The 17,221-nt window shown below is 40.6% G+C and overlaps 1 protein-coding gene across 4 annotated transcripts in view; it reads right to left on the reverse strand.

The window, feature by feature from the left end:
* Positions 1–17,221, reverse strand: part of APBA1 (amyloid beta precursor protein binding family A member 1) — a 103,484-nt gene that overhangs the window by 31,413 nt on the left and 54,850 nt on the right. For all 4 annotated transcript variants that reach the window (XM_065656247.1, XM_065656246.1, XM_065656249.1 and 1 more), the window contains exon 2: positions 11,580–12,769. In XM_065656247.1, the coding sequence (XP_065512319.1) occupies positions 11,580–12,716 (1,137 nt within the window). In that variant the 5' untranslated portion in view covers positions 12,717–12,769. The remainder of the gene's footprint in view (positions 1–11,579; positions 12,770–17,221) is intronic.

The following is a 17,221-nucleotide window of genomic DNA, read 5'->3' on the forward strand; positions in this document are numbered from 1 at the left end:
GTTGTCTGTAAATGTTATTCCATCATCTTAGAGAACAACTTTTATAAATCGCGCAGAGTAATACTAACGTATGCAATGTATGAATATATTTAAGGACTACTCAATTCCAGTGTCACCAAGACTATGATTCCTCATCCTAGATACAGTGCAAACTTGGGAAATATTTCACAGTTCGTGCTATGGTCTTAGTATTATATATTCTCTTTAGGTAAGACTTCCTCCTTTGTCTCCCTTCACCATAAACAATTCAGTGGAGAAACTGTCTTTCCAATCATGTCCTGGCCATTCACAATCATCAAGAATGTCATAGCAGAAAAACAAAGGGAATAGCATAGAAAAGCAGTATCACGGAATATCTTGACCTGTATGATCCATTAGCAAGTACCTTGGTGAAGGGAAAGAATGCTTTGGGAAAGGATAGTCTCATCATAGGCAGCTCCTGGGGTGTATTAGAAGTGGGGTGGTTAGTAGGTCGAGAGAGGTTCTCCTTCCCCTCTACTCTGCCCTGGTGAGACCTCATCTGGAATATTGTGTCCAGTTCTGGGCCCCTCAGTTCCAGAAGGACAGGGAACTGCTGGAGAGAGTCCAGCGCAGGGCCACAAAGATGATTAAGGGAGTGGAGCATCTCCCTTTTGAGGAAAGGCTGAGAGAGCTGGGTCTCTTTAGCCTGGAGAAGAGGAGACTGAGGGGTGACCTCATCAATGTTTATAAATATATAAAGGGTGGGTGTCACGAGGATGGAGCCAGGCTCTTCTCGGTGACAACCAACAGTAAGACAAGGGGTAATGGGTTCAAGCTGGAACACAAGAGGTTCCACTTAAATTTGAGAAGAAACTTCTTCTCAGTGAGGGTGCCAGAGCACTGGAACAGGCTGCCCAGGGAGGTTGTGGAGTCTCCTTCTCTGGAGACATTCAAAACCCACCTGGACGCCTTCCTGTGTAACCTCATCTAGGTGTTCCTGCTCTGGCAGGGGGATTGGACTGGATGATCTTTCGAGGTTCCTTCCAATCCCTAACATTCTGTGATTCTGTCATTCTGTGAACTCCTAATGAATGCTGCTGACATTAACAAGTTGTAGAGACGTATGTAAAGTCCAGAGCAAGGGGGCCTGGTGTGGGGGTATGACACAAGAACACAGAGTGTGGAATTAATGAAAGTGACCAAAATGAAACAGAGCACAAATCTTCAACACAGCAGGCACTTTTCAAGACAGATCTTAAGGAGTTATTTGAAAAAGAGGTTGCTGCCCATGATAAAATGTGAATCCTCAAAAGAAGGTTTAGCATTTAGCTATGCAAGCTGGGTGTTTAGCCCAGCAGCCCTGGCATTCTACAACCTCCTTTGGCCTCAGTTTTGCCAGCTCAACAGTTCATCACTGATGGTAAAACAGTCAAATACTATTCTTCTGGTTTCATAAACAATTACATGACATGGCTTTTCTCTAAGCCAATGAGTCATACCAGAGAAGAGCTAAATTTCCAGTGCTCCAAGCTGGCAGCAGCTCCTGTCCAGCAGTGCTCTCCTGCTATGCCTCCACTCCAGCTGAAACACTGAGTTCAATGAAACGGTGTGCAAAAATATATTGAGTTTTGCAAGTTTAGCTTTGCAGATATGGAACAAGCCAAGAACATAAAATTCCCTTCTCCTCTTCTTTCTCTTCACCCTCATTCCTTTAAAAGGTCTATCTTGGCAAATTACTAAATATTAGAATTATAGTTAACTAAGAAAGGCTTCCAAAGTGTTAAGAAGCACTTCCTTTTACAGGTATCTCCTGGGTAAAAGAACTGTCCTTGCATCCCCCTATATTTTGAATCACAACTGCAAGGCAAAAAGGAGATGCAGCTGTGAAACAGTCCCTAGAACACTGGCCTGCGCTGATGCCATTAGACTGAAAGATTGCTCATTGCACTGCCAGCAGTCACGCAGGGGCTGTGTGAGAGATACGGGCTTCCCTGACCAGCTGCGTAACTACCAGAGTTACGGTGACACAGTGGCTCAACTGCACAACCAGCAGCTCCTATTTACTTGGGGAAGCATCCTTACAGTGCTCACATTCCCAGTAGTTACAGTATTTCTGTATTAGGATTAAACATAAAAGGTGCACAATACTATCAACCTAATAATTGCATCAGGATATTGTAGGACTGAGCTTTAAACAGTAAACAAAGAAAGGACGTAAAGCATACCGTACTTTAGCATAAAAAAAGAAATGCCTGAAAGCTCTCCTATTTGCACACTAAAGTGATAATAAATTATTTAATTTAAACCAGTTGGTTGCTGACATTAAGAAATTTTGCACCATTTAAAATGTATTAACAGTTGCTCCAGTAGCACTACAAATACCTTTATTCAGCTATTTTCATTTAAAAGTATCAGATTTAAGCAACCATTCAAAATGATCACACAGCTTTCCATGTGCTGTTTGAATGTCTGCTCAAATTTTTCTGTGAAAAAAACACAAAACCAAACTTACCAAACCCAAATATCAAACATCCTGTAAAGTTCACTACATGACATGAGAGCTGTCCTCAAAAACATTTGCACAAAAAAATTCAGTATTTGAAGAATAAACACTCAGTTCTCTTCTGCATCAAAATGTATTTTTAGAGGTACATATACCATGTGCAAGGAAAGAATGCAGTCACAGCAATAACAAGAAATATTTTGATACATTGTAGTGGATAGACAACTTGCATGGGTGCTCAAAACAACTGAAGTCTAAAATAAACGCTGAGTGACTGCTTCATTGCCTGTTAACAAAAAAAACTTTTAGAAGCCTAACAAAAATGCTGTCAGAACAAACACAGTAAGTTCATAAGAAGCGTGCTGTAATTATGTAAAGATGTCCATCAATGGAATTACAAAGTGTTTTCTTAAGCGCAGCAATAAAAGAGTACTAGTTACCCCATTGCTCATCTTGAAAAAATCTACTTACTTTTTTTTTACGATACTCAATCTGGTACATCCAAAAATTCTCCATCTCAATTTTGGTGTTGTTTGACTATAACTAACATGCAACCCACTCCACCTGAGAAACCTTCTTTGCTATTGTGCAGAGGGATGTAGTAACAGAAACTGTAACAGGAGATGATTGTACTGCATCTGCATCATGTTGCATTCAACCTATCCAGATCAACCCAGCTGGATACTGAATAGCTCATGAAGACAAACATAACTGACACTGAAACATCTTCACATACAACAACTTGCTCTTGTTTTATAAAAGCAGAGTTGTTTTACCTGCTCTAGCAGCTGCTTATCTGACAAGAGTATAACCTAGTGGGTCACATCATCTCATAGAAGGCTGGGATAAGGGATGAAATGAGCAAATACTTCAGCAATGCAAGATTTACTTAAACAAAAGTCCATTACTTATACGACACTAATGTCCACCTACAGGCTTCCTCGCAGAGGAATGGCAGAGTCTTCCTGGACATTAGTTCAGGAAACAACTGGATAAAGCAAGGCTTTTAAATTTGTTTTATTTCAGTGATAAAAAGTCTTCTGAGAGGTATCCTTCACATTAGGCAAAGGTCAAAGCACTATGAAATACTCAGGTCCAACATGGAAATATAGTCAGATGCACGATTTTACAAACACCACCCAGTACAGCACAACTACAGAAGTAAATCTCCTAGGTTTTAGCACAACCATGTTGTGGCAGAATTTCTACTGTGATTTGAACAGTTTGAATTCTATCCACTGAAAAGTAGGCTGAGATCATCAACATATGTTCATAACTTTTAGACAGCATAAAGTACCCATGAAGAATGGAGTTGAAAGCTAAAATGTCCTCACAATATAATCATCATCAGCAGTTGTCTTTGTTTAAATTTACTTTAATTGTAGTGTTAAAAATGGAGACTTCGAAAAAATAACTATTGTACACATACATGCATACTGTAGCACAAGCAATGCAATTTAATTTTTTAACTGTGACAAAGGATGAAACTTAAGTTTGTGGTTGTGGTGTAACTGTCTCTGTGCATACCCAGTGCACTTCCATTTGCTGGGTGCTTCAGGACCCACTCCTGACAGTTTGTGCACAGATGACACACAGCAAGTTGACTTGAGACCAGGTGACTGACTAAACTGCTCTCTGCAGAACAAAGCATTTGACTAACTGCTCTAGGACCTCTCTATACAGGAATATTCCCCCAGCAGGCTTCTCCTGTGCACGTGACAAGGGAGAGGCACCATTCCTAATTTCAGGGTGCTAACTACCATCCTGGGTATCAACTCTGGCTGACCCAACAGCACTCCTAAACAGTTTCTGCTGCAAAAATGACCAAACACTATATGGATAAGATATTTGCTGCTAGTCAACAGAAGCTATTCCTGCAGATGTATGACAGTCTTGTTGGACACAGTTACCATAGGAAGTGTTTTGTAGGCAGCTTAGAGTAAATTATAGCAACGGATCACAGGTGCTAGAGTGGTCATGTAGGATCACTGACCAGCTGTATGTAAGACCTGAGAACAAATGCAATTTGGGGAATCTCTCCTGATCCAGCTGACCATGCCTTGCAAGGGTGGAGCCTCCTGCCACATGCCACCATCTGGACAATGGCCGACAATCCTACTTGAGAAATCTGCCTGTCCACACGCTACACTATGCAAGAGCTCTGAATAAAGCAGCTTTTTAAAAACAAACACACTGTCCATGAGTGTCTGCACAACACCACTGCATTGTAATTCTTCAGTAAAATTCATTTAAGTTACAAAAACAGAGATTTTGACCTAAGCAATAACTGTGTATCTCTGTCAAAGACTTTGAAGAAAGATACCTATCTGTTACTGTTACGTTACTAAGTCTTAAAAGCAAAATTAAAATATATCTACGAATAGACAGAGGTTTACACCTGACACAGAAAAGTCTGAGTGAGCAAACTATATAAGTAACTGAGGCTGTTAGGGCAAGATGGCCCTTTATTTTGCCCATTTCAAAGAGTCTCTTGGCCACACAAGTCAGTAGCAGTAACCATGCGGTACCACAGTTACACTTTGTGAGCTGCTAACTTCCCTTTGAATAAAATCTTAGGCTGTACAGACTCCAACTGCCCGTCAGATCACACACACAGAGCTATACGGGTAGGGTCTGTCCCGCAGCACTCAGGCTGGACGGACGGCTGTCAGCACAGCAGGGCTCCTGGGAGCTGGGTCAGTGTTGGCTGCTGCCCTCTCTCAACTATGGAATTCCTTAGCTGTACTTTAACTTCTAGTTCAAATGCAGCTTTATGTGTCAGCCTCACAAAATTAGTGTAGCTGTCTCCTGTGTTTTCAAAAGACTTTGAAAGTGTGACAAGTGCTGTTCCAGTTTTAAACAGCACAGAAAAAACACTTGAACTTACTTTCATCTTTCAATAATTAAAAAATGTAATAGAAAAATAAAATTCAAGGGGTTATGTATGCAGCACTCACTATAATCTAAAAGCCTATAACATATCTGTAGAATGTTTATCTTCAAGCAAACTAATTAATAAATTTAAGCTTTCTTCTGCGTGATTGATGAATCAGCATAAAGCTTTCTACCCTGGACATTAAGAAGCTTTTTGCTTGATTTTGGTCTTTTTTAGATCATTTTGGCTTGCAGTTTTTGGAGTGTTTTTTTGCTGTATGGTGTTAATACTGTGGTCTTGCACAGATGACAGAAAGATGACCTTTATTCTGTGCGCCCAATCAACTATTTTAAAAGGCCTGCTCAGAAAAAGAAAACAATACTGCATCAATATAAACTCATCTTCATTTACTTTCTTTTCTTTCCTCCCTGCCCCACTTTGTTCATCTATTACTGAAACCTGCTTAATTATTTACAACAGAGTTCTCTATTGCCTCGTTAATAATACATTACTCCTGCTGTGGAAAAAGTGAAGCAAATTCATCTCCACAAAAACATTTTGCTTCTGGAGTTATCAGAATTGAGAAAATCCTGCAACTGAAGGTTGAAATAAAATATACGTAACCGAAAAGAACAATGCATCTCAGCTCTGTTTTGCCTGAAGGTCTTGTCTTCAGTTCTGAATTTCTACTTCACAAGTGCAAACCACCCATGTAAGTGGTTTTACTTTATAACAGGACTTATTCTAACATTGCACAACATCAAGTATTTGCAGAGGAACAGAGACTGTGAACACCAATGAAAGGGCTTTGCAAAATTGAAGCCTTCGCACACAGCAACAAACTGCGCCCAGCACGTCAGCAAAACCTGCCTTTCAGATCTGTTACCCCATGGATAACTGAATGGACGTCAGCAAAAGGTCACAGTATTTAGTTCTGAAATGGAGAATTTCTCCCTCCAAACCACCATTTTCTCCTGATTATGGCAGAAGTGAAGCAGACAGCCTGCTTGTCTTCTCTGGACATGAGAGGATATAAATGTTCTTTAAATCCCAGGGGAAAAAAAAAAAAAAAATCTGCTTGAGCTGTGCCTTTCAGTGTTTTTCTAAGCAGGTCTCTGTACTTCCAGAACTAAGCAAGCCACTATTCTCATAGCTCTATGATATTTTAAAAATGCTTTTTAAGATCTTCCGTACAGTTTATACACCAGAATATTTGACTGTACGCTCTACTACACAGAACTATTCTCTTTTCCACTTGAACATGTGTTGATCCTTAAATCCAGATCCATGCACTGCAGATGTCTTCTATTTAGACCTTTAAACACCACTACTTCTGTGCTTGGCTAGGCATATTCACAGCAGGTTTCTGGCAGAGAATCTGACAGAGAAGAATGACGGGCAAGAGCTACCTAAATGGGATATGGGCCTCCCCTTCCAGTGAGATAGCTGTGTGCATCTGGAAGAACACCTTTTCCTAAAGGGTATCCCCCTCCACCATTCTTAGACACATGCACACCATAAGCTTCATGCTGCTCTCCAGCAAGGAACATCATTCAGTACGATGTGAACAGATTATTTCCCATTCCACACTCAGAAAATGCAGTTACAGAGTCTTTTCCATCATGGGTCAGTTTCCTGATGTCACATTTCTTGCAGCTGTGCAGCTCTAACTGCTATTGTATTTGAAAAAGTGATAGTCTGCTTTGGTTAAAAAGGTTTCTGATAAACAGATTTTGGAAGTATATGTCAATTGCTCATATCTCGTATGTGTGGAAAACTAAAAAAAAAAAAACCAAACCCAACTCACTGTATTTATTCAAAGGACACTGAGAGAACTTTTGGGCTTTTATCAAATACACAGGTACAACACCTTTCCCACAAACTAGATGTCTAGATCATCTCTTATTCAAGTGAAAGCATGCACCAGTAAACCAGGGTACACAAGGCAAACAACAGCAAATACTCTCCATTGTTAAATATTAAGCAGATACTTTAGTACACTATTTATTTATTCACAGAAATCTGCTACCTGCCTTCTACATCACATGACTGCCAGAGTTTATTACAGTAGAATTGTCCATGGGCTGTGAGCCTTTTTCTTTTTTGTGTGTGTACCAAACATTTCTTTTGAGAAGAAATTCCTAGGAATGACTGAAATTCCTGATAAATCCAACTGAGAATAAACCTGGAAAAAAGGGCATCTTAAAAACAAATGTATACAGTTGACCTGTTAGCCTTCTTATCACTACAGTTGTTGCATGTCTTTCCTAGTAGCCTCAAACATTACCCAGCTGCAGGCTAGCTGAACACTTCAGGATTGTTAGCTTCTCAAAATAGTCTCTGGACGCTTCCAATGGGTATCCTACTAAACATTCTGCTGTGAATGTTTCATCCAAACGCTCAGCACTGGGGAGTGGCAGGTCCTTTCTTGTGAAAAAAAAGACAAAAAAGGTTGTCATATTTAATGAGTCTCAACTGCAAATCATTCTTCTGACTCACTGCTTCCAAAGCTCTCTCATGGAGAGCTCCTAGCCGAATAAGAAGTGATTGCTCCTGGTCTAAAGAGGTCTTACCAGTTTCAACATCACATGATTAACAACACAAAATGATTACAAATCTTTTCAAGTAAGTTTCATCTCTAACAGCAAAACAGCTCTGTTAAAAAACAACATGGTGACTACTTCCAAAGTGGACCTGCAAAACAATGGAAGGTAATAAAAGCACGCAATTTGTATCACTTATCTGCAGTTCCTTAATATTTCTGGGGGAAGAAAGTGGTGCCCACCTGAAGGTAAAATCACAGAATCACAGTGTCATTTTGGTTGGAAGACACCCTCAAGATCTTCGAGTCCAACCGTTAACCGCACCCTGGCACTAACCCATGTCCCTGAGAACCTCATCTCCGTGTCTGGTCATCCCATCCAGGGATGGTCTTCACCACTGCCCTGGGCAGTCTGTTCCAATGCCCGACAGCCCTTTCCGGGAAGAAATTGTCCCCAATATCCAATATAAACCTGCTCTGGTGCAACTTGAGACTGTTTTCTCTCATCCTGTCGCTTGTTCTTTGGGAGCAGAGTCCGACCCCCCCGGCTCCAACCTCCTTCCAGGCAGTTGCAGAGAGCGAGAAGGTCTCCCCTCAGCCTCCTGTTCTCCAGGCCGAACCCCCCAGGTCCCTCACCCACTCCCCTTCAGAATGGTGCTCCAAATGCATGTCCCTGAGACATATCCAGCAGTATTTCAGTCTCTTCCCAAATGCTCCAAAGCTTCTTGCTCCTCCAGCTCAGGAGAAGAGCAGTTAAGGGCCAAGCTCCTGAACGTCATATAAATATTGGGTTCCAGGGTTAATTTTGGCCCTTCCTCACTGCCTGCACCCAGCACAAACCTGTTGTGTTAGGGGTCAAAGCCAGGCTGGGGAGAGAGGCCCAGGAAGAACAGACCAACTTCAGCCATTTCCCTGTGGCTGAGCTAAGGAAATCTCCTCACATTAACTGCAGTCAGGTAAGAGAGGGAAGAAAGAGGAGCTGAGACAAAGACCAGTTACAGTTCCTCAGTCCTGGCCAAAGCAGTATGAAACCTGCTGTAGCTTGTGCTACCTGGCATGAGTCTGAGTGACAGCATCCTGCAGCCACTGGCCCCAACAGCTGGGGCAAAAGAAGGATTTAACCATGGCCAAGGCACCTCTCAGGCTTCAGAGACTTCCTTCACCAGGATAATCCAGAGCTGGAGCTTTGTGCTCAGTTCCTGTGTCCTCCAAAGCCACCCAAGCGGTGCAAAAGAAGCTGGACCAGTAAGATTCTTGGTGTGAAAGTCAAGTTTGAAACTGTTGGAATTAAAAAACAGAGGGAAACAGCACAGACCATAACTTTGATGCACAGTGGGAATAATTACTCTCTTTATGTAATTCCTTGTTATGAATGGGCTTCAAGTATATTTTTATTATAATGGATCACTCACAGTCACATGGTTAACACAACCTAATTTTGCCCAATTTACTGCTAAGGAATTTTAGGAATATTTTGTTGAAGAAGCAGACTGTTCAGACTGTTCATGGGTTGGCGTCTGAATTAGAGTCCAGTAAAGCACATAACTTACCTTATCTTCAGTGAAAACCAAAATTCCTACCCAGTCCCAAGTCCATTCTTCTAGAATGTGGATTCCCCTCAATCTGCTACAGATCTTCTGAACTATTTGCTTAATTTAATTCTTGTTTCCAAGAACACAGACTGCACATCTACAACCATCATTAATCTTTGCACTGAGCTGTACTGTCATTATACATCACTGTTTTGATTACAGCCAGCACTGAAAATCTCAGTCAGGTTCTTATTTGACAAGCAATGAAAAATACCAAATGAGAAATTAACTTTTGGTGCAAAACAGAAACTCCTATGTACTTCCATACCTAATGTAGATACAGACCAACACAAACACTTGGGCTTGTATATGAACATACCTGGCTGAGTCCTGCCATCATACCTTAGAAAAGTTAAATTCTGAAAGGTCCAGCAAGATTTTGGAGAGCAGTTGGAGCACCTTCAGGATGGACTCAGTGCTCTCAGGATCCCAAACCTAATGTCACTTGGACCATCATGGTACTGGGTGTTACAACCAGACAATCAGGAGGAACAGGAAGTTCTCCGATCCTCCCAAAACCAGCACTTAAGACACAGACAATATGGTGAACAAAATGCACAGCAAATGGGTAATGTGATCTATTTCAAAAAGGAGAGAGAAATAATTACAGCTTCTGGAAATGTTTAAAGAAGTTAAAAGTAATTGTTCTCCTATATAGAACAATCCAGGAAGACTGCTTTAGCCCTCTACATGAGTGTTAATCCACTCTGTAACAGACATAATTTTAAAAATATTTGTTGAAGTAATTTTTACAATAAAGGTTTTTGTTTTGTTTGGGGTTTTTAAAAAATTCATTGAAACTTTGAAGAAACAAAAAAACAACCAAAACATACTCACTACTGTGTGTTTCCAATGGTTTTCAAGGAAAAATAAAATTTGTAAGCTACCTGTCTCAATCAACTTGTAGGTTTTTTTCAGCAACTCAAACACTATGCTCCAAAAACGCCTTCCCATTTGTAGAATACTAGCCTTCAGTGTTTTGATGGCAGATAAAAAAAAAATCAGAAGCCTGTTACAGGTCTACCCTGCATGTGATCTGTTTTCACCATCTGAATTACCCTTGCAGAGGCTGAGGTGTTTTGGATAGTTCTGATGCATTCCTAGAAGGTTACAATAATTCAGTTTAAAACACCAAAAAACACACAAAGATTTCTAGCTTTCGGTGTTCTTCCAGAAAAACAAAGGTCACAAAAAACGTTACACAGCAATAAAAAGGATGGAGCAGATGTTTCCAGTGCAGTTATCCTTGAAGTAATAGCAGTCCATATGATAGACTATTTTTCATCAGTAAATTTAGCCTAGCAGTAATTTTCATATCAGGCATAAATTTAATGCAGTTAACAGTTCTTTATGAGTTTATTTTATTAGAAATGCATAAAACCCATAAAACTTCAAGTAAAGATTATCATACAGGCAGCTGGAACCACAAACTGTGAACTGATTCTGATCCAAGTAAAGCCTCATGCCAAAAGCAGAGAATTTCAGAAATGCTGATGCTGTAAATCTGAACAACTGCCTTCAATACTTAGGTTGCTGGAAAGTAAATACACTTTACAGTGGTAATCTAATATACTGAGGTTCATAACACATTTCTAGAGCCTGCAAATAGACAAAAAACCTGCAACTTTTCTGGAATATGAATCTGATCTATAATACCATCATAAAGAATATTAACAGATTTCTGATGAAACTGTTAGGATGGTTATGTGACAGAAAATGAAACTTAGAAACCTAGAATTAACAGAAACACATAAGGATACATAACAGAAGATGGAGTGCTCAGTAGTTATTCTAAAATATCTCATGGCTGTAAAAAATGTAACAGCATTTTTTTCCAAAAAGCCCCTAAGAGCTTCATGTGACAAATTCTGGGGTCAGTAGTGCTTCATAAAGAAAAAATTGGCCCACTGATAATGCACATACTTACCTTTTACATGCCTTCTAGAGTACAAATTTAAAATAGACCGAGCACTATATACTTTAATGAATGATGAGTCACAGAACAAGAACAAAATGCACCATCATTCACTGCCACGTATGTCACAATTAAAAGAACAAAGGAGCAAGACACACATAACCTGAGAGCGGAAAGCTTTGTATACTCACGTCTCCATCTAGTGGCCTCTGGTCGTCAGAGTCCCTGGTTGGGCTGATGTCCTGCCTCATCACCCAGATGGGCTCCTTAGGTTCATCAGGAGTGTAAGGAGAACGGATGGTCCTTGTCTTCACTTCCTCAATAGCCTCTTTAATATCCTTGATGGCCAGTGAAATTGCATCTCTCTTTTCCTTGCTGTACCTCTGTACAGATTCTCCCGAACTGGATGTAACTCGAGAACCAGCTGGGAGCTCGCCGTTACTTTCATGCCCACCACCGGCAAGAGCATGACCATGCTCCAAACTCTGCTCCGCCTCTGGCATCTCTTCAGCTGCCTTGTCTAAGCTCTGGGAGCTCATGCTCTGCTTCACCTCTGCTACAATCTGGTCAATGTCCTCCTCTTGTTCGTAACTATCCATTCTTGGGTAAGGCGCAAACTCTGCCTCCTTCTCAGGGCTGTCAGACTCTCCATCAGACCGCTCGTCATAATGGTGAAGGCGGGCACCAAGGGCCTCCTTGCGGTAATTGTCGGCTTCCTCCCTTTCACGCTCATACTGCTGGATCCCCTCCCTGACATCGAGGTCTGGTGTATCTCCTATCTCCTCATATACATGCTCCTGCAGTCCGTAGTCAGCGTAAGGCTCAGCATACTGTTCATCCTCCCCGCGGTGGAAGAGACGATGTGTGTAGACATAACCCGAGTAGGCTGCATTCATGGCTTCCTCGTGTTCAATGGAATGGAAATGTAAGTGATTCGGCAATGTTCGATTATGAATGGCCTCGCCGTGCTCAGCTTCGGCATTCTCTGTGTACTCCTCAGACTCAGGTCTGTACTGCACCGCATATGCACTCTCATCCTCATTTTCCTGAACTCTCTCTGTGTCATAACTGTCCTCTACTGTGGCTATCACATCGCCTTCTGCAGTATCCGTGTGATTGTGGAAACCACTCTCAGTGCTGGCTGACCGAGCTAACATCCCTTCCTCCTCCTGCCCAGACAGGCCCCCTTGGCTGCTGTTTGTATGTCTTGGGTAGCGAGTTGCATACCGCTGTTCCTCTTCCAGGTCAGCCTCCACTGACTCGTTCACTGCTCCATTTGCTGGCTCTTCACTTACCTCCCCCTCAGGCGGTCCAGCCAAATGGTTCATGGCAATTTCTGGTGGGCAGGTCACTTATTCTATTGACATTTTGTCTATCACAGCTGGAAAGAAAACAAACAAACAAACAAACTCTGATGTTACTCTTAAAAAAAAGTGGAGTTAATAAACAGAAGTAACAAAAGGTGTCCTTCCTTCCCCAGCAGGCAAGCATTTGACTTCATCAGCTCTGAAGTCAGTCGACAGCCAGCACAACAGTATGACCTCCCATGCAAATGACCTCCAACAGCAGTAACCAACAGCTATCCCTTTGGGGACTGCACTTCTCACTTCTACGGACAAACTCTTTGTAGAAAAATCATTTCCAAGCATGTCCTTGGAGATGCTTCTATGGGCTGCTGTGGCATTTCGAGGACGTTGGCAGATGCATGTTAGAAAAGCTAACATTTGCCAAAGGCTCAACCATCGTAGAGATAAGACAGAAATATTCCACGCTTGCTCCACCACTCTCCCTACAGCTCACTAACTCAGTGCAAAGGAAGGATGCTGTAATGTAAAATGACAGATTGAGCCTCAGCACAGGAGTCCGCAATTGCTGAGATACATGGCAGCTATGCATACTACGCTTCTTCAGCATGGTATCTTCAGCTGAGCTAGTCACCCCATGCACTTTAAAAAATCATTAGAAGTAAAAATGCACTTTCAGGGTGCATCTGAAGCATCTATTCCTTCTCCCTAGAGAAGCACATAACAGCTAAATATTATAGTTATCGTTATGGAACATATCTGTAATCACTTAAGATGGCTTCTGCACCAAACATCTTTCCTAAAACATGGAGAAGACATTACTAATATTCATAACCATGATCACATTGAGACTAGTGAGGCATCTTAGCCTTGCTGACTCAAAAGATGATATATTATTAGAGAGGTATGGAATAATAAACATGCAGGCCATAGAAACAGGAAAACTCGCTAAGAATACAGATCATCTTCTGTATGTTTTGTTGTGCAAACAGACCTATCTAGCTCAAAAAGTTTCATTTTTATCTAACAGCTTCAGCTATTTTGAACCTTGCCCTATGTTTTTAAAATGCAGTGCAATAAAAAGGACATTTTATGTCCTCTTAGGTCTCTAAGTCAAACCACATATCCACAAGTAAAATACAGCTCTAGCCTGTGACTTATTGATCAGTACTAAAAGAAAAGTTAATTCTTGTAAGTCTTCGAACTTGAAGGATCTCTAAAAGCATATGTCAATTACCAATTAAAAAAAATAACCTGAATGTAAAATAGAATTTGAACCAAATCTACTGACCTGAGGCAGGGAGGCTCAGGTGACACTTTGCTGACTAAATGAGCTTTGTGCAAAAGAGCGGTGGCAATAACTTCCTGTGATGAGAAAGCAACAGTAATTTCAGTTGCTGTCTATTAGAAAAGTTGACAGGCAGGGAAGGCTAGGGGGGAGTTACTTGTGCTATTCTTCTAGTGAGTGCACTCCTCCTTGTAATATGCCTAATGTTTTAGCCTGTACAACTAATGACTACCAAAAAAAAAAAAAAGAAACAAAATACATCTTGGACCTTGTTCCAGACAGATCTTTTCATGCTCAGATACAGTCCATACATAGATAGCTTTTTGCAAATCTAGCATGCTGTGTTTAACCTCCAAGGTTCACCTTTCTCACCCACATCACAAAAAAGAAAAATGTATAGTACATCAAATAGTATACAACAAATACAGTTGCAAAATAATAGCTAAAACATCACGTTAACTGAACAGATAAATATGTTCTACACAAACTAGTCATTTTTCAAAACAGCTATGAAGAAACTCGGTTTGTTTTTTGCAGCTAAAGAAGGTATGTTAGCAAGAAGCCTTCAGCGACAAGTTAAGATCTTTTCCAGCTGAGGCTTCCAAGAAATTGGGAAAGAACATAGGTGTGTGCCAGAACTAATAAGCGAAACACTCTCCTCCTCATAGCATACGAAATATTATTTAAGTAAATAAGAACAACAACATTGGAGAGCTTTCCATTTTAAGGCCACAAAAAGAAGGGTGAAGATTCCAAGACATAATAACCCTTTGAAACATCCATCCCAATAAAGATTTCCTGCTTCCACTGAAGTGAGTTATAAAATTTCCATTGCTTTGCACATAGTCAGAATTTGGCTAAAATAGAGGACTGTTTTAAAATTCTACCTTAAATCTGACACATTCAAAGTAGCCCCTGACTTGCACTTGTCACCTGCAGAAAAAGGGCAGTACTAGTTGAAAGAAATTAAGTGCCACAGAAACACATGATGATGACCAACTTTCTGAAATCTTCATGACATGTTTCCTGCCGCATCTTTAACTGAATTACATTAAATTAGAAAAGAAGGCAAAATTCAACAGCATGAAGACTACCTATACCTCAAGTGAAATAAGGTATCGAATGTCATGATATTTACAACTAAATAGTTGATAATATCTGAAAATATGTGATCCTGTTTTAAAAGTCTAAATATATGCCCACCACAAATTAGCATACTATGGACAGACAGCATCGCTGACATGTCTCGCTATGAGAAACAAATTACAGAGATTACAAACCATACAAAGTATTGCTATAAGCCACCTGAGAGCCCTAACATTTTCCTTTTGAAAACTGAAAGTTTCACTTGTGAAACTGCCCTCATTTGAAGAATGATCTCAGGTTAATTTCAAATATAGATATCCTGAAATTTTCAAGGTTGTGTCTTTTGAGGGGATGAGGAAGAAACTCTAAGATTTACTTAAAGCTTTTTACTGGAAAAGGTCATCTTCTGTTTGCCCTTTCTCCCATGATTTCAATTTAATTTCACTTTTCATTTTGCAAACAATAAAATATTATTTTCAAATGTATTCTGACTTTTTTTTCAAAAGAGAAACTGTAATTGTCAAAAAAGAAGTTTACTTATAAAACTGTAGATCTGAATAAACACCCTTAGGTCACCTATGCCCCAATAACCTTCAATGCAAAGTAAGCTTCTAAGTCAAGTACATTTATTTGGCTGTTTAACAATCAGTCTTCATGACAGTAATTTAAAGAACCACCTATTTAGGTTGAGGTTAGAAGCACTAAATCTCTTTTCGTACACAGTAGCTGGAAGACTATTAAAACCCTTTTTTTTTTTAAATTCTTAGTAGCATTTCCCTCAAGCAGATACAAGATCTGCCTGATTTTTCTCACCAGGCCTTCAAAAAACCACTTGAGTTCCAGCAAGCAAACAAAAATCAATAAGCTACATAAACTGCCATAAACAGAAGAGAATATAAGCAAGAGAGGCCATCTGACCTTGGACATAAAGACACAGCACCCATCTGAAAGATATTATACCCTCACATTAATTACGCAGAACAGCAGCTGTGCTGCAGTAATCAAATATATATGGGAAAGTGCTCTGTAAGCACTCTCAGCTTTGCACTCAGGACCTGATGGATGAATCTGTCTCCAAAATAGAGAAATCAGAGGCCGAGTACTACTGCAACTAGCTCTTTGCTGAAGGTTAAACTACCTTACTGCCTGTAAAGAAGAAAAATTAAACATCTCCACATATTTCTCCAGTAGCATAAAGAAAAAGCTTGAAGTTTAAGGATTTTTTTTTTCTCTGCTACTTTACATTAAAAAAAGTAGTATTTAAAATACCAGCAAAGGGCATACTGTCATCTTGGAGCAACATCACAACATCCATGCCCAGTACTACTCAGGAAAAGACATGCAATAAGTAAAGGTGGAAATATGAGTATTCAGGTTACAGTTTGGTTTTCTATTTGTTTCCCAAGTCCAGATGTGTAATTGTTTGCTTTCCTGTGCATGCAGACAGAAATTAAACTTTTTTTTTTTTTAATTCCAAATATGCCATTTTAGACCTTACTTTATAGGAGCATTATGCACCATATTTCCACAGTCTAATTCTGGTTTTTGAATAAAATATCATGCTTTTGATAAGTCTGTATAGTATTGTTACTATCTCAAAACGAAGCTGTGTCCCATGTGGAATGAAGACTACACCTACACACACACATACACACTGTTTTTTGTCACACATAGGATAACAGGATAACTCAGGAGGGGATAACAGGAGGTCTCCACTACAAGCCCTGCCCAAAGCACAGCCAGCTCTGAGCTCAGACCAGGCTGCTCAGGGCTTTATCCAGCTGGGGGTTGATAACCTCCAAGGCTGGAGATGGCACAACCTGTCTGGGTCCTGGCTTCATTGCTGGCTTGTCCTTGTGGGAAAAATGTTTCTTCCTTCTAGTCAGTTTGAATCTCCCTCATTCCAACATGTGCCAGACATCTCTAACCCACCCTTCCACCACATGCTACTGGGAAGAGCCTGGCCGCATCTCCTCCATCCCATGGGCTGTTGTTGGGTGATCCCCATACTATCCTTCCTCGCCGCTAAACCAGCCTCGGTCCTGCAGCCCCTCCTCACAGGACAAGGGCTCCATCCTTACTGCCTTGGTGGACTCCCCTCATCTCCCACCAGTTTGGCAGTGTCATTCCTGTACTGGGGACCCAAACTGGAGGC

This window comes from Caloenas nicobarica, chromosome Z (genome assembly GCF_036013445.1).
Source record: "Caloenas nicobarica isolate bCalNic1 chromosome Z, bCalNic1.hap1, whole genome shotgun sequence".
Taxonomy (NCBI): domain Eukaryota; kingdom Metazoa; phylum Chordata; class Aves; order Columbiformes; family Columbidae; genus Caloenas; species Caloenas nicobarica.